At 25.9% G+C, this 25,184-nt stretch overlaps 1 protein-coding gene across 4 annotated transcripts in view; it reads right to left on the bottom strand.

Annotated features, from left to right (window-relative positions):
* Positions 1 to 25,184, bottom strand: part of LOC114119591 (cationic amino acid transporter 3) — a 137,354-nt gene that overhangs the window by 5,313 nt on the left and 106,857 nt on the right. For 3 of the 4 annotated variants that reach the window (XM_050197942.1, XM_050197943.1, XM_027981187.2), the window contains 8 exons: positions 19,920 to 20,091; positions 16,965 to 17,148; positions 16,717 to 16,841; positions 12,830 to 12,981; positions 12,615 to 12,760; positions 8,325 to 8,511; positions 5,854 to 6,092; positions 142 to 269 (listed from right to left, as the gene is read on the bottom strand). In XM_050197942.1, the coding sequence (XP_050053899.1) occupies positions 142 to 269; positions 5,854 to 6,092; positions 8,325 to 8,511; positions 12,615 to 12,760; positions 12,830 to 12,981; positions 16,717 to 16,841; positions 16,965 to 17,148; positions 19,920 to 20,091 (1,333 nt within the window). The remainder of the gene's footprint in view (positions 1 to 141; positions 270 to 5,853; positions 6,093 to 8,324; positions 8,512 to 12,614; positions 12,761 to 12,829; positions 12,982 to 16,716; positions 16,842 to 16,964; positions 17,149 to 19,919; positions 20,092 to 25,184) is intronic. The other variant, XM_027981188.2, reaches the window with a different exon arrangement.

Below are 25,184 nucleotides of genomic sequence, written 5' to 3'. Positions count from 1 at the left end.
GATTAGGTTACTATATTCCGATGGATTCAATGAATTGAATATTTTACTTGACGTTTAAAACGTGTTATACGAATTTTTTATACCATAAACTAAATGTAAGTAGTATCTTACTAAAAATGTTTTTCTATATTTTATACATACCAATTGAAACCCATACGATTATCCGAAGTAAAGTCATTGTGCTCAGTTGAAATATCAAGTACAAATTGACGGCAATTGAGAATGACGGTACAAATGGAACCCATGGTGTTTTGAAAACGAGAATTTGTCTGTAAAAGTAGAATAAAAAAGTATAAATAATTTCAAATTAATTTAAACAATAAAAATATATTTATTCAAATTATATTTGCTTAGTAACAATGTAAATTTTTTCAAACCCTTTTTATATTAATATTCCATGAATTTAAAATAGTATAAATCGAAAACTAAACGATAAAATCACAAAATCATTATTTATTATAAATTGGCACTTAATTCTACAGCACAATAGTATGCATCATAATAAGATATTTTAAAGGCTATTAGTTGAATAAAACTAAAATAATAAAAAAAAAATTGATTATTATATTATATTAATACCTATTATAAGATATTTAACTGTACCTATATTATGTTTATCTATAAGTCACCGCTATATTAATACATTTATTAATACTTAATAGAAAAATACAAATTTAGAATAATATTATATATTTAACGTAACTTCTTTATATCATGTCAATAAACTGGGTTAGTATTTTTATGATGATTTATTAAAAACCAAAAAATAAATAAATTGGTTTCTAAAAATAGAAACAAACATCTTTACAATGAGAATACAATAATTACTATTATGAGGTTTGTGTTTTTAAGCATACCCCAGACGTAAAAAATGTAAAAAGCAGTGCGATGCTTGCAAATAATTATCATTACAAATGTATAAAACGTTTTTATACAGTTACATAATATTGTACAAAATATAATAATATTATAGATATTAATAAAATACTATAGAATATATTGATATGTGTATATTCGTACATAGATCAACAGTATCAAATGGGTACTCAAGGAAATTTAAATTATCTTTAGTAAGTAACTTTAAATTTCGTACTGCAATGAGTATTTTTTTTTTTTCTTAATATATTATATACTACTCATTTTTGTTAAATTAATATCTGATGGTAATATATTTTTCCAAAAAAAAAAAAAAAAAATGTATGAATTGTGTGTCATTATTATTATTATTATTATTATTATTGTACTAACCATGCACGAACCATATAAGTTTATTTTTTATAATTAAAATGAAATATTATCAATGACAAAGTATTTTTAATTTCGACAGTAATAATACAAGTGCGAGTATATTATACTGTATAACAAAAAACATACAAGAAGGAATATCTACTCAAAGTTCATATAATGATGCTGCGTAGACAAAAAAGGCGGAATTTCATATTATTATATTTCTCCAGCCTGACATTTTTACAACCCCCTTCGTAGCGGTGATAAGCAAATAAAAAATATATATTGTCGAAACATGAAGTTTAATATGTTTTATCACGATGATGCCTGTTATTATTAGACATCGAGTTTTCCCAAGACATTGGACCCTCCTGTTTTTATAAATAATTTTACTTGTAATTTTGTTTTAGTTAAACAGTTTTAACGACGAATTTCAGTAATAATTTAATAACTAAATTGACAGTTTTAAACATTTGGAGTACAATAAACTTAGATTTTAGATTAAAACATTTTTAAATACAATTTTATTTATAAATATGTTTCATATATATTATACATTATTAATTCATAGATATTTTACATTTACAAAACAAGTAATTGGGTCATGTGGGTTTTTAATTAAAATTTGTATAAAATCGTCCCTCGAAACTAATAAATAAAGCATGGTTAACTATTTGGCTTACTTTTCGATTTTTTTTTTTATATATATATACATCACATTCCCTACGCGAACATTAAATTTTTATAGCCACATTGTAATCTCCATTTTCGACAACAAAATTTTTACTCGTGATATTAAAGTGAAATACGTGACAAAAAAAATAAATAAATAAATCGTCAGAACGTGAGTAATTTGTATTGAGTTTGTGATGCCATTAATTCGAATGAACTGAAACAGTTCCGTAGTATAGAATATCGATGGCTAGAGATTTTGGTAACTAAGAATTAGTTAACTCACCGAGATCTTACACAAGGGCAATGTTGAGATGTATAATACCAAAGCTCACTTTAATCTACTAATCAATGATTTAGAGACAACTTTTCCTGGTTCTGGGATATTTTAAATACTGAGTGAATGGATAAATTTATTAATTTTATAATAATGTGAGTTTATTTTTTTCTTTATGTTTGTCATCACCTTTAGGGCAGTAAAAATTCTTTAGTTTTCTACTTTAGGGGTTTGAAAATTGTTAGTATGAGGAAGTTAAAAAATAAAAATCCCTTACTAAAATAACTAGAAAAAAAAAGGAAAAGGTAATTTTTTCATAAAACCAATATTCAATTAAATCGGTTTTGTTTTTATGCTGTAACTCAAAAACGAATAACTGTAGAAATACTTGAAATTTTCACAAAGTATTCATGTTAGCTTTTAGAATTTACTACATATAATTTTCTAAACGTTTTACTTTTTTGAGCTATTTATAGACATTTAAAACTTGTTATTAGTTTTTTTTCTGTAAATGTTCATAAATAATTATTCACTAAATAAAAATTCTTGAAAATGTATTGCTTAATTTGAAATTCAAATTTTGATGGAATTTTGTCATATTTAATCGATGAATAATGATGAGGATTCATATAATTTTGTCATCATTTAAAAACATTATTCGTGGGGATTCAAAATATTTACATGTACTCCAAATTTTACTTTACGTAATGATATATTTAGATTAATTTTAAGATATTACCTTTTTATACCATATTTACCTGTTTAATCTATTCACACTATTTACGGTAAGGTGGTATTGACTAAACCATTAATATGCTATACATATTTGTATATTATTATGTATTATGAGTTATGAGTTATGACAATTAAATACTTTAACACAATATGATAATAAATTTAATGTTTTCGGCAAAATTTTAATTTATCTTCCACAACATCAACATTAGAATAAATTACTTTAACGTCATTATCAATTAACATGTTATGAAATATAAAAACAAAATTACATACTATGTCATCTATTTGACGATGTTCTTTTTAATAATTGAGTCTTTGTGTTATAAAATGTAATATGTACGATCATCGTAATTATCTGATAAATGTATCGTATTATTATTATAATTCCATATATTAATTATATTAAGTAAAAATAATTTTTATTTTGTCTTTTTGAAACTATGCTCTTTGACCAGTGTCTTAAACTAGTTTATTTATACGAAACGATTTAGATGTTGTAAAAGATGATCGAAAATTTGAAAATTATATATTATCCCCAAACTCCCGTTGATAAGTGAAAAATACGAAATATATTTCCGTTTTGTAGAGTCGAATCAAATTCAATTTGTTATTAAGGTCAAACCAAACAATATTATAGAAACGTTTTGAAAGTACCTGTATACAAGCAACTTGTACTTGTTACTCTTTGACGAACCGCACATTTACTTAGAAATCGTAATCAAGTTGAAGCCAAACTTTAAGGGAACGTATCTTGTTCTGACATAAATAATTACGAAATAGTCTCTGAAAAATCATATTCTTCTTGTTTCTTTAACAAACGAAACGTCTCGTACAAAGTTTTATAACTGTTGACTGCCATAATGAACATGACAAAATTTATAAAATATTTTATATATACAATCAATTTTATTTGATTTTGATATTTGTATATATAGTTTGTATCAATTATTTACAATATTTTAATCAAGACATTTCGTAAAACATCCATACAAATATCCAATTATGATATTACCTATGTATCCGAACGTTAGCAATTTCCATGTATAAATGCGTGTTAAATATAATTACTAATGTACATTATCGACATCAAAATGTGTGTGACAGATGGCGTGTAGATTCGAAATATTACACACGTGACATGCTAATATTTTAGAAAGGGTTTCGGTACCATTATAAAATTGCATTTGTAAGGAATGAAACACTGAGTTCTTTAAAGGATTCTTAGCTAAAATATTTAGAAACAACATTTCAATTTAAAATATATTTCTATGAACAAGTTTGTTAAAATTAATTAATCAAATCAAATTATTCAAATGTTTCAAAGTTTCACAACGAATTAAAGACATACATATCGAAATAATAATTTAATTTTAATTTTATGGCGCATGTGTGTTATATAATACATTATGAGTGACGTATAATATAATACTGGCAATAATAATGATTTAGAAAAAAACTGTTAGTCAATAAATAAAATGTATCGTTTGTCAAAACACTACCATAGTTTATAAGATATTGTTGTAACTAAAAAAAATGTATATGAATTATGTAAATTCTTTAATTATTTTAAGTGATACTATATAGGTAGGTTTATATTTTAGTTTTTATTTTTATACAATTTTATACTATTTTAATATTTGGTGAGATATCATCTAGATTTGATAACATGTATTATAAATGTATAATTTATAGGTCACCCTTTTAGAACTTATATGTTAAATATACAAGAATAAGAGAAAGGATAAACTTTTCAAGATGCAGCGAGGTTTCAGTAATATCACTATCTGGACCACATATGCAATTTCAAATATGTAATATTGTAAAATAAAATACAAAACTAATAAGTTTACCTATCATGTTAGTAATTAAATATATTATTATTTAATGTGCTTTGGCAGTTTAACATGTTAAAGTTAATTTAATTCATGATTAATTTTTAGATTTATAAATTAAGTTGATATAGACAAAAAATCACTACTATTTATCATTAAATTGTCTAATAAAAAGCACCATATGTATTGATCATAACATCACTATTGAATACTCATACTTTTAGGCAGTGAAGTATATTTGCATGTATCTATAACAAATTGTAAAAATTTGATTTTTACATAAACGGGCGGAATACATTATATATACCTAGCTAGAAAAAGATTTAAAATAAATTAATAAAAACTTAAAATAACATGTTTATATTGTATTATTATAAATAATAGAAGATAGTTGGTATTCGATTAATTATAATTAATAATGATTTGTCTTAAATATATTTTTTTGTACGATAACTTCGGATGTAAGATTACTTCTCGTCATGAAAAATATACAATTTTTATATGTCTAAATACTGTTTATGGTCTTGATGGATCACAATATTTTTAAGTACTTATTAAAAATTGTACTATAATTTAAAACATATTAGACATGCCTATTTATAGTCTAAAAGTAGGCACTAACATAATCAAATATACAGCCTAAATCGATTGTTTTGGTTTTTGGAAAAACTTAAAAGCCCCAATAATACTAGTATGTGTGCAATTTATATTTACATTGAGGTACATTTTTTTAAAATATACACAGTAACTTAATTTTGTTTGTTTGTTTTTTTTTTATGAAATTATGTTATACAATTGTGCGCTAAAAATACACATCTTGACTCTATAGTGTCTAGATCCAAGAAGATAAAAAATTTAATTATAATTTAAATACTAGAAACTACAGTGTTTTCAAACTACTAGTTTAATAAAGTTTTGCAGGAGGAATTCTCGTGAAACAATTTTGAGAGAAAACTGACGGACTATATTTTCAACTTGGGTATTTTAGAAGCATCGAACTGCACGTGACTGTAGCGATAATATGATAATAATTTAATAAAATTGATGCATACTTTTAAATATTAATATACCTAATAGTAATAATGTATATTTGCAGACGGCACTCACTTGTTCTGGGGCTTGCGGGATATGGCTCCCAGCACGATGATAACGGCAATCAACAGGGCGTACAGCAGGACGTAGACGAAAGTTGACGATTCAGAAGACACGAACACCAGCAGTACGTCGAACACGATGATGAGCACGTAAAATACGCCGACCAGTTTGAGCACCACCATTCCGCTCTCTTCGGTTGCCGGTCCCATGTCCACCCACGGGAATATGGCTGGGCACAGATACGTGGCGGCCTGTTTTGCGCGATGGCGGACACCGGAAACAGAGACCAATAATAGTATGCGCAACGAGAGCAGTCGTCGCCGTATATATTATACATAGTGATTCGCCGAACATGCTCGACCCCACCCAACCCTTTTGAGATTTAATTATGCATTCGTTCAAATAAATCAAGTTTGAAGTCTGATTACTCAGAAACTACAGCAGGTTCGAATTTCGATTTAGATACCATCGGAACTTTCAAAATAAACCATATGAATTCTGCTCAAAAAATAATTATTAACAATCAAGGAGGTTCTCTTTTGAAAAAAACAACATTAAACTACCACAGAGCGCTCTGAATAATTATATTTACTAAAAATTCTGTAAAGCAAAATTTGAATTAATTTATTATAAATTATAATATAAAATAGGGTGTGTGTGTGTGTGTGTGTGTGTGTCTGTGTCTGTGTGTCTGTGGGGGGAGAATGAGTATTATGCTTGAAAAAACATGATACATGTTGCAGAATACAGCTGCGGGTGTTTGCAAATAAATTGAGCTTATATAATAGTTGTTTATACGGGTGATAAAAAATAGTGTAGTAAATAACGCCCATATCATATTTGCTAAAAAATAACATTGAAGTATATGAGTTGGGATCTGATGTGTATAAGTACAGATTGTGAAACAAAATTGTAATATAGAACATAAATAAAAAACACTTTCATTTTTAATAATTCTTTTTTCCATTAGTAACAAAGATTATTTTATTAAAGAATATTTTATTTTATTTAATTATTAATAATTATCATGTATATATTAGGTAAATAGTGTATTAATTGCATACATGATAAATTATTTAATTCCATATGCAAATCATAAATTAAAAAAAAAACTTTTAGGCGAATAGAAAAACTGCTTATTTTGGTAGTGCTAAATTGATTTTGTAATTTGCATAACATTACCCGTTCATTATTATTTCCAAGTATACAACAGTAAAAGTTTTTTTCTTCGCGCATTTACAGTAATGCACGTACGATTATGTCCGTGACATCGAGTGCAAATGACTATATAAATATTTTAACTAAAAAAAGGCGTTATCATTAATACACACTTTTTACTATCTATATAATCTATTAGATAAAATTTACAATTTTTCCCCTTCGTTGGGTGGAATTTACGTCTATCGGCAGGTTGATAACAGTATGCAGTAGTCGTGCCATATTAAATATTTATACACACCAGAATATTTTATCGATCTATAGTGTATCTTTTGCGAATACCATATTTTCAAAACCGTATAATTGGATTATCGTGGGATCAATGATACATTCCACAGTATAATGATGCGGAAAATTGATGTTTTTCCGCCAAATTCTTTTGAAAATAATAATTAGAGATGGCGTGGAACTTGATCGCTTAAACTCTTAAACGCAGTACTGCAGTGTTTAAATCTTTCACTAATGAGACTCGACTCAGAAACTCGCGTCCACTGTTATTAACGGCCATCATATTATTATATAATTATAATACGTATCGAGTGTAGTGGTGTCAATATAGATACTCGTATTATATCGACTAAAAATTGACCACACCTGCAGCACCATATTACTCTTTATGACTTTTTTTTTTTTTTTTTTATCGGAAGAGACCACTATACCTACTATATTATTATTTTCCATTAACTATTATTTCGTTTAATAGTCTCTATAATCGTTATTATTATTGAAATAATAATACTCTTTGGCCACGATTCAACGACGCAACACACAGTCGTTTTTTTCGAAAAATAAAATATCATAATTCATAACGATGTGATACATTCCCGGTAGTCTTGTGTCAATGGCTGTGTTGCGGTGTATCGATAACATAAGCGATTTATTATTATAGTGAAATATTGTCGAAGAACATACACGTGTCAACAATATTACCGGGTCGTGGTTTTTATAAAATAAAATTGACATGAAACATCGTAGCTATAAATATTATAACACGACGAATAATATTATGTTATCGTGACTATTTTGACGTTAGACTGTTTAGTGTTAAATAATTTATTATTTCCATAGTATTCCTGCAGATGTGTTCGAAAAGTTTTAGTATACATTTATGGGTTTGTAAGTGTAAAGATTTTAAATTAATAGCATCAATGATACTAGCAATTTAAACCCGATTAATAACGTTGAATTTTTACGTTAGAGCTTTGTTTTAGGTAAAAGGTACCTATTTTAACAATATAGTTCAAATTCTATAACAATATTATTACCTTAATGGATCTAGTGATATTGGCGCTGGCAGCACTGAATCCTCCTGGCGCGGCCGTCGATCCAGCAGTCGATCCCCCATGCACGGAACCGTAGAATTTGCTCTCGCACCTGTCTGAAACCAGGTATTGATCATCGCGCCCCTCCTCGGAGTCGTCTCCAAAGTACGTGTCATCCGAATCCGGTGAACTGAAAAACAAATATAATAACGCACATTGTACAAATAAACATTGTTATTGAATTACAGCAGGACCCGGATCGCGTGACAAATATAATAATATATACATGCCACATGGCGTGATTGTGCATTTCGAATTAAAGGCAGAAAAAAATCTATATTTAATTTATTATACACCACATTGCAGAATAAATTGGGTATCGAACAACGATTGTAAGCAATTGGCATCAGGTGCAGCAAAAAAAAAAAAAAAAAAGAATCACAACTTAAATACCAACAACTCGAAGTAATAATATACTACACTATAATATAATGTTATCGATTTAGCCGTTCACTTTCTATCAGCTGTCGATAATGTTATTTGTTTATTAGTTCCGATCGCAAAATTATTCACATATTACACTGACAGTAGGTACCTGCTAGTACAATGTGATTACCATTTGTCGGTTATTAATTTTACATGAAACCTATAACGTTGTCAATTGAATGGAAATTAATATATTTTATGAAAATAACTGAAAGCACGTGACTGTTTTTGGGTTGTTGGAATAAATTTTCGCAGCTTGGCTGACACATTATTGTGAAATAATTATGTTTTGAATTTTTGCAGTGATGGGGTGGCATTGGACTTGCGCGCCGAACGTGATTAGAATGTTCTCGAACGCGAGCATATTATGCGACTAGAATATTACTCACAAAAACTAAAGTACATAAAAAAAATCGTTTGCGATCGATATAATAATGTCATTAATTCTTGATGCACTGTTTTTATTTTTATTATTACGATATCCGAGTATTTACTTAAATAGTTTATCATGTGTAATAAAATATAATTGACACAGAATATAATATTTTCTCAAAATTTATTAAATCAATTAAATCACTGAGTAGACCATAATAATTATTATAGGTAGGTACCACAATATCATAATTTGATAGTTTTCGACCACATAGATAATCTCAGAATACGAATCACATCAATCTGTTTATTAACTCATGTTCACACTGGACTATATAAATATAATATAATGATGACGATCGAAAATATAATAGTAGGTACCTATATCGTTTGAATATCTTATTATTACTTATATTATAATTGGTTAGTTTTCGTAACATTTTCGATTCGCACATTATATACCTAATATTAAAACAAATATATTGGAAATGTTTATTTTATCGATCGCCTGCAAAGAATGTAATAAAATGGCAAAAATCTGAAAAGTGTAACTGACAGAAATAAATTACAACTCTTGCGTTATCGTTTTGAAACCAATATGATGACTGTGCAGCGTGTTCACAACTGCAGGATCGGATTCAAAAATCGAATTCGAACGCGTAATATTCACTAGTATATACAAGCTCTGAGCAGCATCACAATACACGTTTTGATGTGTATATAAGGGTCTGGCGTTTGAGATCATTGTGATTTTATCAACAAGAGGACGCCCGGTCAGCAAACGTTTTGAAAAAAATATTGAACCGATCCGACCCGTTTTAATGGCCCTCAGAGTACTGCATTTTTCCGACAATAGAAAACCCAACGACATTTTGATAGAGAAAAAATTCACCATCCAATCCAAACATTTCTAAGTGCACTTGAAGTTAGGTACCATTTTAAAATTCACACTTGTTTTTTTTATATATATAATTAGATTCGTTTTTTTTTCTCGGCGTTACTATAGGAACGACTAAAAGTTATTTTTCCGCCGAATATTTTTCTCTCTGAGATAATATAAAATAGTAGATTGTTGTTTTATATCATAATTTTATGTATGTTATTGTATTATTTATGCATATCGTAATTTAAAATATCATAATAATATATACAAAATATTTATTTTTTGCTTTTCGTTGATAAAATCTCAAAAATGTAAATTGCACTTTTCTCAATATTATTGTCTAAAGCACGAAAATGTGCACGTCTTACATATAACATGTTCGTGTATCAAACCTCATTTTTAAACATGATATTGTATTGAAGTTTGAAAAAAAATAATTCTTAGTATAAAATTATTCCTAAAATAATTAAAATAATAATAATCTTAATTCATTTGTTCAATTTGTTCAGCAAATATGAAAAATAACGGTGATAGTAAAATATAATATGCTATGAGCGTAATGGAAATGTTTTGGTTAAAGATTATTGGATTGACAATTACAGAACCTACCTATCTATATATTTACTGATAGTAGTTTTTTTTTCGTTAGTTAAACCCTCCCTCATCTGTACCTCACCGCGCTTTTTTAAACACAATTTAAATTGCCATCCGAATAATAATTGTTTTTTTGAATTTTTTTTTCAAATTATAATCAGTTCTTGTGAATTATAATTTATAAAAATCCATTTCGAAGTATAGTTTCGGAAAATATAAAGGCACGTGTTTTTAAATGACCAATTCAGAATTTTAAAAATAAAAATAATATTATTTATTTATTTAATATTTTGAACGTATGGGTAGATAACTTAATGTTAAAAACATATTATTAGCCAATAAAGCTTAAATACTGACATCAAGAATAAAAAAAATGAAATAAAAGTGGCAAATTAATTAAGAAACAATATTATTAATAACAAAACAATAGACAAATAATTCTACATCGCACGCCACATCATCCTTATTAACAGATGCTAATTAGTGACTTAGTAAGTTGTGCAAATAAATAGTTCAGTTAAAGATTGATTGAAATTTGATTAAAACCAATGGTAAAATGTCTGCCAAAATAAACCTCAAAATTTGGCTTGATTTATTTTATCAGCTAGCGAGAACAATTTTAGATACAACAAAACAAGATAACAATAACTATCAAAATTCTATTGTTTATTAACTTTTTATTATTATACCTAACGTCGAATATTTTTCATTAGTTAATAATCGATACAAGAGTGTATACTGTATATAGGACGGTTGGGTTCAACGTCTCTCCCAATCGATAATAGTTGTCGTGCAATAATTTGCAAGAACATAAATCGTAATCATAATAGTATGTGTAATATTGTGTTTTACCAATAAAAATGCAACTACTTTTTTTATTTTAAAAGTATTTAAAATAAAAAAAAAAATGAAACTAACAAATATTACAATATTATTTTTGAAATGTAGTAACAGATCTAATATCTATAATCTATGATTCATATCAAAAGGATCAGTTTGAGTTTCATGAAAATGCGTCAAATGCACGTTTAGTTTTTACTCATGAATTAATCTAACGCAATAATATTATAGAGTAAATTTATTGTACTATCAAGACCGTAAAAAAATAAATGTAGGTACGTGTTCTGTATTCCAGCGCCAAACATTTGTCAATGTTTATTCCCAGAATGGTACATGCTGCGTATGTATGTTATAGTAATTATCTAATAAAATACTATATGATTTAAAATCATCGCCTTATCGATTTTACATAAGCAAAATAAAATCCTGCGTGACTTGATAATATAACTAATGATTCCATAAATTCATATAGAACTTTTAATGTTTTAATGCTATATTGAACTCAAAAGCATGTTATACCTAAGAACGAAGTTTATAATTGAATGTGTGATGTATAAAAATAAAGGGAGAGAAAATAAATAACCGAGAGAACAAATTGACGGCGAGTAGGAGAGAGACGACAGAGGTGTAATAATAAAATGCTACAATCATAATTCAATAACGAACAGGATATACGCGCATTGAGTAGTAAAATATTATCGTTGCATGCAAGAGAGTAGAATGGGTGGCTGATATAAAGAGGCCGATCCACGACGTTGATAACTATGTCAATATTTTTAAATTAACAATTATTATACGCAGGTACCTTGAATTTATGAAAACTTAACACATTTACGTATGATAATATTATATTTGATTCTACTGAAATCCATTAAATTATAATTCTAACCATTGTTATACTCCAAAACCATAAACATTTAGCAGTGCGCTTTTTGAATTGATAAAATTATTACGTACAAAAATTATATATATATATATTATATTAAAATAAATAACGATTATTAAAATAGATATTTTGTATCGCGTCTTAGAGCTTGATGATAATATTATAATATTAATATTATTATAATAATGGATTGATATAATGAATAATATTAACGTAATAGATATTCGATTACCTTCTAGTCACTTTTCGGACCATAATCCTCTGCGACTGGTGAGAAGGTATAATTTGCTGCGGTAGCGGCAACTGTGTCTGATAAAACGACGTCTGATTACCGTATCCCTGATTCGTGTATGCGTATTTTTGATCATCCTGAACCACCTAAAAATATACACAATAGACCGTGTTAGTGGTTGCAAACTCGTTTAACCGCGATCATTTTATATTTACAAAGTTTACCCGTCCATTGGTGACGATCTGTTTGGGTGCGTTCATGGGAGATCGCATCGTCTCTGGGAAGAAGTGTATTACGGTAGACGTCTGCGGCTGGTACCGGAGTATCAGCACGCATGTTGACACTAAAGTGTAGGCAAACAACGTGCCTTTACGAAAAAAACATATCGCCATTTAGATTATTTGCGTGTGGTATAAATTATAATACTAAACCATTGATAGTTTAACGATAAAATATATAAATGCACCGGCTATCTACCCGAGATTATTGTGGCCATACCCGAATTCCTTTCTAATTCTAATATAACCTATACCCTGATATTAATAATAAAAATATCGACCTAGCAAAAAATTTAAGAAATTTACTAACTTAGAATGCTTCCACGCGATCTTTAAACATAAAGAATAAAGCGCATACATTAATACTTGGATTTGGATAATATAAACAAATTTTAGTGTTTTTTGAGTTGATTTTGCCGATTATTAATTCATAAAATTATGTAAAATTATTCAAATGCGTATATTATATACCTTCTTAAAGTACCTATTTGTATTTAAAATTAAATAGCACTATTTTTCTAACTTGATTTATTTATTGAAACAATAAATGTCATAAAATATAATTTATTTGAATTATTATGAATTAGAAAAAAGCTTAATTTTCTTTTGTATACAATATTTCAAATGTACATGTAATCCACTTCAGAGTTACGATCAACTCATTTAATTCCAAACGTCACGTGTTATATTAAATAATAATAAATAGAATAGATACAATTTTCAACGTTGTGGGTGATTTGGGATAGCAAATCATAATTAGTTTAAACTTTGGAGAAGTCAAAAATAAAAATTCCTTGTAGTATTTGCTTTATAGTCAGAAAAAAACAAACAAAAAATTAAGGAAAAATGGGAGTTTTTACTTTAAACCAGATTTTTTCTAAATTTATTTTTTTATTGTGTTATAATTTAAAAACAAACAACCAAAAAAACTTGAAATTCACACCAAGTATTTGTTTTATCTTATTCTATAGATTGTATAGTTTAAAAATAAGTAGAACATTTTTGAGCTATTAATAGAAAATTGATTTTTTTTAATTTCAATAAAAGTTGCGAGTAAGTAAAAATGCTTGAAAACGTATAAAAAGTTTCTAATAAGTGGTTTCCAATTAAAAATATCAACATTTATTATTACAATTTGGAACTAACACTTATTACATGAAAAATTATATAAACATGATATAAAGAAAGGTAATTTTTCTAATTATTATATAAACATCACAGTGCCATTGTGTATGGTCCATATTTATAATAAAATAAATAAAATAATTATTGTAAAATACAAATGTATGTAAATTATAGCGAAAAAATAGATTAATATAGTACGATAAAATTTATCCATTTATAAGTACTTATTGTAATAATATTATTTAGCTTTCGAAAACACCTCTTGAGTACCTATATTTGGCGATTTCTGTATTCCTTATTATCTGTGATAATATATTGTTTGGACCCACGTCGAACAATTTGGTCGTTTTATTACGGTGGGCTATGAATGAGTTTTTGCTGTTATTATATTGTATGGATATTTTTTTTCAGTTAAGCTAGGTAATCATTCGTAAACATTAAACATTCAATTGAAAATAATAATATAATATTATAATAATCTACTTGGACCATTATTATTCTGTTATATATTACAAAAACATATTGGTACTTATATACCGATGCCACTGAAACGTTCTCATTGAACAAAATCAAACTCTATTCATGTAACTATACTGCAATATTGGTATATACTTTAACCAACAAGTTGCGCATTAATCTCTAAAAGCAACTAATACTTTATTCATTATTACATATTGACCTGTTACGTATATGCGTTTTAACTAATCAGAGGTAACAATTTATTAAATTTATTCCAATTTAGTCCAAATTCAACTCTATAATAAATGAAATTAAAGTAGCACATTTAATAGCTAATAGTTACAAAATAATAATATTATAATTTTTTGTTTAAGTTAATTTATTTAAATTATTTGGGAACTATAATGTTGTTACACTGTGTATGACATAGTATAAAAGATAATAATTATAATAATGTGAAAATAGTTATTGTTGTTTTAGAGTTGGACCGGTGTCTGCTATTCGTAAAGTTTCGATAAACAGCAATAATATAATATAAAAATACATTATTTTTTTGTATAGGAATGGAAATATGAGATGATTATTGTCCCTTATAGTTTCACATTATACCGTATGTATTTTATTCATCGAACCCCTTTCAATACAAAACACAATGGTATATAGGTGACTTCTCTGATGACAAATCTCTATTCAGATGTTACGCACTGATCCCGACACGGTTTCAAAAGCTTTCAAGAATTCATTGGCTCACTTTATATATATATGTATATTGTATATATATATATATAGAGAGAGAGAGAGAGATAGACAGAAAAAGAAAGAGTGTAGTATACACTATATATTATACATAATGATGAGATATCATAATAATATTGCTACTAACTCTTGAAACTTCCATTTTCATAAAGCATTAGGTCGACAAAGATTGGACTTTCGAGGAAACAAAATTTATTTTCAGTACGCGATTCAAGCACATGTAATTTTAAACAAAATATTGAAATGAAATTGTATGGATATTATATTATCTTTTTAAGCGTATGTATGTCCCAGCAAGTTTCTAAATAAGGGAATTTAAAACGTTTTGATTGCTAAAACAAGGACACATACGATTTAATAATGAAAGAAAAATCTCATAGTTACTATAAAAATACAATACCACAATATGTGAACAAAATTGAGATAAACCATTACATAAATCATCTGAAAAATCTAAAAATTCATGAACCAAATTTATTATAAAACAGGATAACAATTTAAAATATACATTTTAAGTTTAGTCGGTATTTATATGAATAAATATTTGTGATTAAAGTGTTGAAAATTCTCGAATACCCACTGATATATTATAACCTAACCCCCTTCCCCATCACTAAATTATCGATATTTACCTTATGTAATCAAATATTTAGTTTTCCACGCATGATGTTATACCCACAAATTAACAAATAATTAATTATTAACTTCAAAACTATATTATTCTTATAAAAATTGAGCCCCTCGTTAACTAATTAGTATTCATTTTACCAAAGTAAACACAATAAATCATATTATGACACAAATAAACAGAAAAAATATGTAAATGGACTATGAATAATATAAACACCCTCACAAATTATTCATCAGACATTACTTAGCACAAATATTATACCTAATTAAATCATATTCGTACAAAATGTTATACGTTTTATTAGTAATATATTATATACATAAATTATATTAAAAATACTTTTTTTTGTACTTTTTTATTTTGAATAAAAAATTTTTGAACATATTTAAAAATTCATAATCATACAATAGCTCAAAAATCAATGTACAAACACTAATAAATATTTTTACCTAAAAATCTGATAATAGGTCAATTAACTCTTATACCGAAGCTAATTACACAAAATTTGTTCTACTGAACGCAAATTTGCTATATTGTATACTAGGCATGTTTGTAAAACGGAGACAAACAGTGTCACAATATATGCAATAAACAATATGCGGATATGGCGTCCCATTAAGTTCATACAATATGCAAACGCAACCGAATTTGTATGGATTTATTCAACTCCCGAATACAGTTTAAATAACGTGCCTACGTAATACACTAGGTTTTATGATTTGTTGTTTTTGTTCTTACGGTGACGCACAGTTACGGTTTTTTTTTTAGAAAAATAAATAGTGATTCAAATAATAAAATATAAATACACCCATGCTAAAATTTCGCCCATGTACATTTCAGCCGACATACTTACCAATGGACATCATTTCGATGAGCGTGTCTAAGTTAATAACAAGAGCGGCTACTGCGGACGCTATACCAGACAGTACAGTGGCTACTACCGGTGTACCGGTCAATGGAAATATCTGACTTAGTGACCTAAAATACAAAATATGTGATAATAATGATGATGCTAATAATTGGTATAATCAAAATATTTGGTAATTTAATAAAAACAATCTTGTAACGAAAAAACTATCTATGCGCGTTTCGGACGCTTACTTGAACAGCAAACCGTCTTGGGCCATTGAATAAATGATTCTGGGCATCGGAAACATAGAACCAAACATGCTCACTAACAGACCGGCCATAGCACCCGCTGCAACGATCATCTGACACCTAGGCGCGCCTACCTGCACAAACATGTCCAGCAAAGCGGCATTCTCGTCGATTTTTGTATAAGGTACTGAAAAAAATTATACAATTTGTTACAATTTTAATAAATTAATTATAGTCTATAATATGGATATAAAAATATTTAAATAGTTCACAACAAATTTACCAGGTTTTAACAACACTTGTATTTCATAAACACATGTAATATTGAAAGAATTTACTCCCTAAAAACTAACTCCTAACCCTAACTCCCTCAAAATATATTTCCAAAGTTTTCTTAGAGCTTATAGTATTTTAACGAATCCTCGGTGAATTAAAATAATTTTATCTATAATTGGAGTTATTTTTTTTTTTACCAAGGCCAAATCTCGGTATATATATATTTATAATATATATATTCAATAACAAGTTAATAAAAATTTGTGATTTGTAGTAGAAACATTATCTTTGTTCACTATTATCTATCATTAATAACTTGTATATATTTTTATTTCTTGTGTATTTATAAGCAACATTTACCGTGATAAGAAACTATAATAGTTTCAGAATTTCAGTACCTACACTGATGGGGGAGTGTGGTTAGATGAGTTTGTTTAGATATTTAAAATAGTATACATAAATAGAAATAAATGTTACCTCTTTAGCCAGCACTAGATAAGCGAGGTATCGGCCCGCCGAATTTTAGGATTTTAACCAACCATAAAAATGTTAGCGACCCATTTTTCAATAAAATAATGTCATTAATTCATATTTATATATATATTTGAGCTGTTAAGAGTAATAGAGTTTAGGGTATTCAAATATTTTCAGCCATATATTACTTAAGTCAGCCTAAATTTTAAGCTGCCCACCGAGTTCAACTCGGTAACTCGCAGGGTCTATCCGGGCCTAGAAAGACTAAAATCTAATTAATTCTCTGAGTATGATGATACATATACATAAAATTATATAAATATTGGTTTCAGTGTTATCTCTTAAGATAAAAATAATAATAAAGAAAAAAGATAACACAAAAAACTCATACAATCAACACAAATTTTAATTGAACAATATTATTGTTCACACAAAAGTCAATCACATTTTTTTGAAGAACAGTATAGGTAGTTTATAGGTTATGAGAAATTCTTTCTTCGCCTTTAATTAATATCAAGAATACCATAGGTACCTACTCCTTAATAGAACTAGCAAAGTGTAATAATTATATTATTCAATTCGTTTGTGTTTCCTGATAAACGGGGTACACGTTTTAAAACAATAAACACTTTTGATGTTATTCTCTCCAATAAGATTAGACTTGAAAATTGGCTTTGTCTGAATGGTTATGCGCTGTTATACATTCTGAGAAGATCTTAATAAATTAAAGAGGCATTTTATTCGAATGATTATTATTTTAGGTTAAGAATACATTGTGAGTAATATCCGGCGAAATGTGAAATAAGTTAGAGAAAAGTTATAGTTCTGAATAGTTTTCAAGAAAATCAACTTGTGTAATAATAAAGCTGTGGTCGTTTCACTTGTATAGAAGTAAATAAATAATATTATACATTTTACAAAGACAGAAATATTATTACGTTATATAATTATAAAGAAAAATATATATATAAGTTACACAAAGCTAAAATAAGAATAATCACAGACGTTAAAAGCTAAGTAACATATAACTCGTAAAGTACATATTTTCTATTCTTATATTTTATTATGTGTACTCGTAATAATTAAAACCTAAAATTATATACTAAACAGCCAACAAAATGTATCACTGGTTATATTGATTGCTTTAATAGATTATTATTATCAATTAGTTAAACAAACAAAATTATTTAAAGTTATGAACAATTGTATTTTTTATTTTATTTTTCGAAACACTTATTTTTTTCATATAAAAAATAACGAATAGCTTTTGATTTTGAAACGGTCCTCAACCATAGTCTTAACTCTTAAGTAATATAATATAAAATAACGAAAACGTGATTTTTGTTTGTAATAATGAATTATAAATAATGAAATCGTTCAGCTTAAATAATGAAGAGAATTAAACATTTTATATTCTCACATAGTCATGTTTTACTCATCCATTATATATCAATACATTAATTATCAGGAGTTTTATGCTATAATAAACGTTGAAGTGAACAAAATATTATCTCAAGTTGTGCAAGTTATGTATGTAAATTCAGTCCAAAAATGTGAAAAATTTCACAAATGCATTTTTCAATATCATAAATATGTAGGTATTTATTTAAAATTGTAATGAATGGTAGACAAAAAAAAAAGATCAAAATAAAATTGATTATTTGGTATTTTTTTTCTAATGAATTAAAAATAAGATATTGACACGTAATTTGTTTAGATTTTACATCATATCATTTCCATAAATTACGTTTTCTAAAAAAAAAAAAAAATACTTACAAAATGCACATTTATTTAGTACGTATATTTACCAAGCATTTAATATATTATTTTTATATTGTTATAATAGAAGTACAAAATATAAATAAAGTTACCTGTTTTGTTTTAATACCGTTATATAACTCCAAAAAAATTAATAATATACAACCAATTTCTAATTGAAATATTATAAACATACACTAATACCTATCTAATGGTTTCATTTTCTTTTTTTAAATGTATATCTTTAAAATACCATAAAAACGTATTTTAAATGTTTTACTTTACTGTATCGTGGCTTATAAACTTATGCATTTAATATTATTTTAATTGTATTTAGGTTTGGATTTTTATTCAAGGTACTTATAAGAGTACAGATTAAATTATTTATAAAGAGCTGTACAAGTTTTGATGTTTGACATTTATACAACTATTAATATTAATTATACTTACCAATAAGTGTGAGAATTATTGAAGAGCTAACATACGCTACAAGTATAATAACTAAACTAGCCATGATAGCCAGTGGAATAGACTTTTTTGGGTTATGAGCTTCTTCACCAGTAGTAGCGATGATGTCAAATCCGATAAAAGCGTAAAAACAAGTTGCTGCCCCTTTAAATACCTAAATAAAAACAAAATAAATATACATTGAACAAATTACTTCAAAAGCAACATTATATAATATATTAAAAATGTGTACGAACTAATACTTATTTCTAAAAATAAATACTAATTTTAGTTAGGTTCAAATTTTTGTATAGACACGTAACATTCACATAATATTACATCATATTAGGTATAATACACAGTATACAATATGCATATATATTTTTTTCAAAAATGTATCTAACCAATACATACAAATAGTAATAAATTTCGATTTATTATTAATTATGAATTAATTAAATATTTTTTGATCATTACATGTGTAAACTATTATTATTATATTTTAGAGATCTTGTTGAGATCTTTGTAATTCATAAATTTATTATTTTTTTTTATATATTAAGGATTCGTCAATTTATCATATGCGTCTACAATCCTAAAATACTTATGTTAATATACTAACGTTTCATACATAATTATTTTTGTCTACATATTATTCTACATCTTTATTTTTATAAAATTATATTCTTATGAATTATATAACAACCAATCAATTTTGCTTTATTAATAAGTTTTCTATTAAATAAAAACATTAAAAATTAAATATATTAATTTTACTACATAAAATATATAGCAAACATATTATTTATAATATTATACAATTTAAATTTGAACTTCCTGTACTTTTCTATCATAATAATTAACAACTAAGAAAGATTCCCTATATTTATTGTTATGTTCTAAAATATTGAAGTACAAAGTATTCATTTAGAATATTTCTTAGTTAATTTAATTTTTACTTGTAAAATTTTAACCCTCTTATTTAATATTTAATTTTTTTTTAATTTATTACGCATTTAGGAAATCATAACACATGTTTCAATGTTTAAGTTTTTAGAAGTGTAAAAGAAAGTTTAATCAAGAATACATGAAATTTACGCTACACTAGCTGACTAGTTAGTAAGGTTATTTTCAAATAATGATAAATCACTGTATTATTCTATACACGATTCTGGAAAGTATAATATATTCTGAAAACAAATCAATATCATCTCGTGATATCGATGTAATTTATGCACTATACTTGAAATACAAAATTAGAATAAACATGACAATATATTATGATATGTCCAAAAAAAATTTAAAATTATAAATTTTTATTATTTTTAGCTGTACTTGGATGTTTATGATTTTTCATATTTTTTTAGGATTCTGAATATGCAAATTCTGATTGGATATAAATTCATAGCATAATATAATGTATAACCCAAATCCAAAAATTTACAATCCATATTTGAGTATTTTTTTACATTTTTAACCAATTTTATTTAGAACAAAAAATTTATTAAATAAGAAATCTTATTTAATATAATAAAAAATCTTTTCACACTCCCTTCCCTCCTTATCATCTATATTTTGAACTATTTCATATATTTAAGAATTGTTTTACGATATAATCTGTGTACAAATATTTAAATTAAAAAATAATGCACATAATAAACATTTTTGAAATATTTTGCATTTTTTAGTGTCTTTTTTGCATATATAATGTATTTTATATAAAATGCTATAAAAATTAAGTGTATGTTTTAGTGCACATTTAAAATTCTTTTGATACATATGAATGAAAATATGAAGTGCATACATTTCTAATCACTGGTTATTAATATTACAAAGTTATATGCTGAGTTAATTATTATAGCGAGCTTATATACTATAATATTGTCATTCATCCTTGAATATAAACACAACTTTAGTATTTAAGCTAAACAAATTGTATTGTTATTTTATTGAAAAAAAATTAATATATTTTTATTTTTGAATTCTATTTCAATTTTAATTATACTCCTTAAAATATTTTCTAAAAAATAGTTATTAAAATATATTAACATAGCTTATGTAATGTGAATAATAATTGTTATATTATTGCACGAGTATAATAATATGACGAACCACTTTTATCTGCTAGCCAGACATCGTGGTTACCTACTTTTATCATCCTCTATAAATTTATACTGGGCAGGACAAACGTCCATTATAATTTAATAGATACTCAAATATTTAACACATTCTTAACATCAAACGGTAACCATGATTGGTTCATTAAATTTTAATGAGACGTTAAATTATAAAATTTTTGAACAACCTGACATTAAACTTTTAAGTTAATTTGTCTACATTATAACAGTGTGTATTGTGTTTAAATCCACTACCCGGTGTTAATTATCGTAATTTTATTTTATTTTCTTCGTTCGTATTTTCTTGAAGATAGGGTATCATAATAAATGACCTAGTTACGTTCCTTATAATCTGGAATATTATATTGTTATGACAGAATAAAATCATTCAAAATTAAATTTCAAATATAGTGGTGGTACTAATGTTTAGGTATATAACACCAATCTAAGTAATTATTAAATTAAGAAAGTTAATGACCTCGTACTTACTATATACTATATACTATCTTATCAGTTTAATTGTTAAACGTATAATGTCTATTTATCATTACAAATAATCTCTGATTGAAAATTAACAAAACTAGTCCGTTATTAGGTAACAATATTATCGGCGGAAAAAATGATTAATGAAATAATAATGTTTTATAATTAAATTTACCGAATCCAGCTATTTGAGCGAATTAATTAATTTAAACAATTATACTACCACCTGCCACCTGCCACTAAAGATAATACATAGTTCGATATATATTTCTTCATCTGCAGATTCGATAAGTTCATTATTCATTTTAGTATTTTACTGTATAAATAATATTATGCGTATTATATTTCGTATTAGGCTTAAATTATTAATACAATTCTCTGATATCGAAACTCGTATACTGTATACAATAATATTATTGATTTTTAAACAAATAATTTTAAATAGCTTGGTCCGTTAGCTTAGCGCATCCTCGTGTCATCTAGAATAATTATAATCATCTACAATGTACAATATTTGTTAAAATAAACCATTAGGTACGTCATTATTTAAAATATTGTTTTAAGATTAATTGGCTTACAAACAATAAATAGAAAAAGAATTTGTCACATTACTTTAATTAAAAATACTCATACCTACTAACTATTAACCACATTCTATATTCACCGTATTAAAATGTAATCAAATGTTTAAATTTACAATAGGTATAATTTTTTTACCTAGTAAAAAATATTGTTTTTTATTTTTTACTGAAAATAATATAATTTATGTTTTTGTGATCAGTCTTTCTTTAAGTTCTAAAAATATACTATTTTTGAATTCGTATAAGTTTTTTTTATACACACTTTTTTTAATTTTCATTTAGTGTACAGTGAAAAAATAAACATAAATTACAAATCTTTTTTAATATTAATATCAACATAGCTTCTAACATTTGCAGTTCAAAAAAAAATAAAAACATAAATGCTTTTTAGATTTCTTATTTATAAATAAAATTACAATAATTTGTTGAGCTTTCTTGGTTATAACTGGATGGTAGATAAAGGTCAAGATATCGTTAATTTATTTAGTCGTCACGTTTCATAAACTTTTACGTAATAAAAAATCCTCATTCCTCTTATACGTAATACGTATACTACAATTTATTTAGCCTTTTATTAATTCAAATAAATAACAATTTTACCTTTTAAAAACATTTTTTAAATTGCATGAATACGTCGAGAAATTGTCATTAATACTAAATATGTTTTTACTTTTACATTGGTAGTTTAATATGTACTCGTACTTCTTACACCTCTACCTATACTTATTATTTTAGTGCTTAGCTATAATACTACTTAAAATTATTCTTCACAATCTCATCAATATTTTGGATGTGTTAAATTTTTCCAAAAAGAATATTTATAAAATATTATTGGTTAATGGTTATTATTTATCTATAAGTACCTACCAACTATGATCTAATTTTGACTTATTTTTTATTCCACACTTACTAAAAATATTCTAATTTTAAAAATCCCTAAATAAATTTCTTCATTTAAATAATATACTTAATTTATTAAAGTAGTTTTCACTATTAGATATAATCTATCTACCATATGTATACCCCTTACATTTATTACATCATTATATCAATAGAATTTTATTGGTGACATTTTTAAAATATATACAAGTATAATTTGTTTATTTTTAAGTTGGAAAATATCGATTCATAATGAAATAGGTACCGTTGTTGACTTTGTTATGACTCAACGAAGTCGATATAATAATATGTCATTATAAACATTATATTTCTTTAAATATTAATATATTATTATTTTTGTTTTTAAATTGTATGCCAGGTGTTTAGAAATCGTTTTTAGTCTTTACTTGTTTCATTTGTAAATGATATAATTTTCACGAATTCTCATACATTGCTATAGTAATCAACCCACATATCAATACAATAATATTACCAAAATATTAAATTACGTGAATATTAACAATATCGTCATGAGTATTAAACTGTTTGATATCATTTTGTTTTACTATACAAAAATAAATCCAATTATAGAGCTACAAATTAAACCTTAATCATTTTCTATTGTTGTATTTTGTTAAATTGTTCTCTTTGACTTTAAATTATATTCTAAATAACTTCCTTTTAAGTAACGAAACACGGAAATCATCGAATTCGTTGTAATTAAACATGATTGTTTTATCTCCAATGAAACCACAATATCCTAAAGTGTCTTCAAATCTCACTAAATATTTAATTTCAGTTAGAATACCCTTCAATAGTTTAAAATCTAAGCTTGTCATATTTTAAATCCCATGCCAATTAAACATGTGCCTAAAGTTAATGTTTTTATTTGTGCACTGTGACATAAAATTTTACTGTCTACAAAACAGTAAATCATTGCCAATTATTTTATTTTTTTTAAAACATGCATGCATACATAATAGATACTGCAACGCCCATATACACAGTAATAGCATTGCATACTATAGTTGACATTTCCTAATAGAGTTAATAGATAATTACAGTACCTAGGAAGCAGCATACAGAAATAAATAAATCATTTTAATTAATTAATCGCAAGTATAACGTTTTAGGTTATTTTCAATATTTGGAGTAAAGTAAACCTATACTTATTTATTATATGTTTTATGGCCAAATATAATAGAATG

Source organism: Aphis gossypii, chromosome 1, assembly GCF_020184175.1.
Source record: "Aphis gossypii isolate Hap1 chromosome 1, ASM2018417v2, whole genome shotgun sequence".
Taxonomy (NCBI): domain Eukaryota; kingdom Metazoa; phylum Arthropoda; class Insecta; order Hemiptera; family Aphididae; genus Aphis; species Aphis gossypii.
Note: the sequence above shows the minus strand (reverse complement) of the source record. Positions and strands in the feature narration are given on the sequence as shown.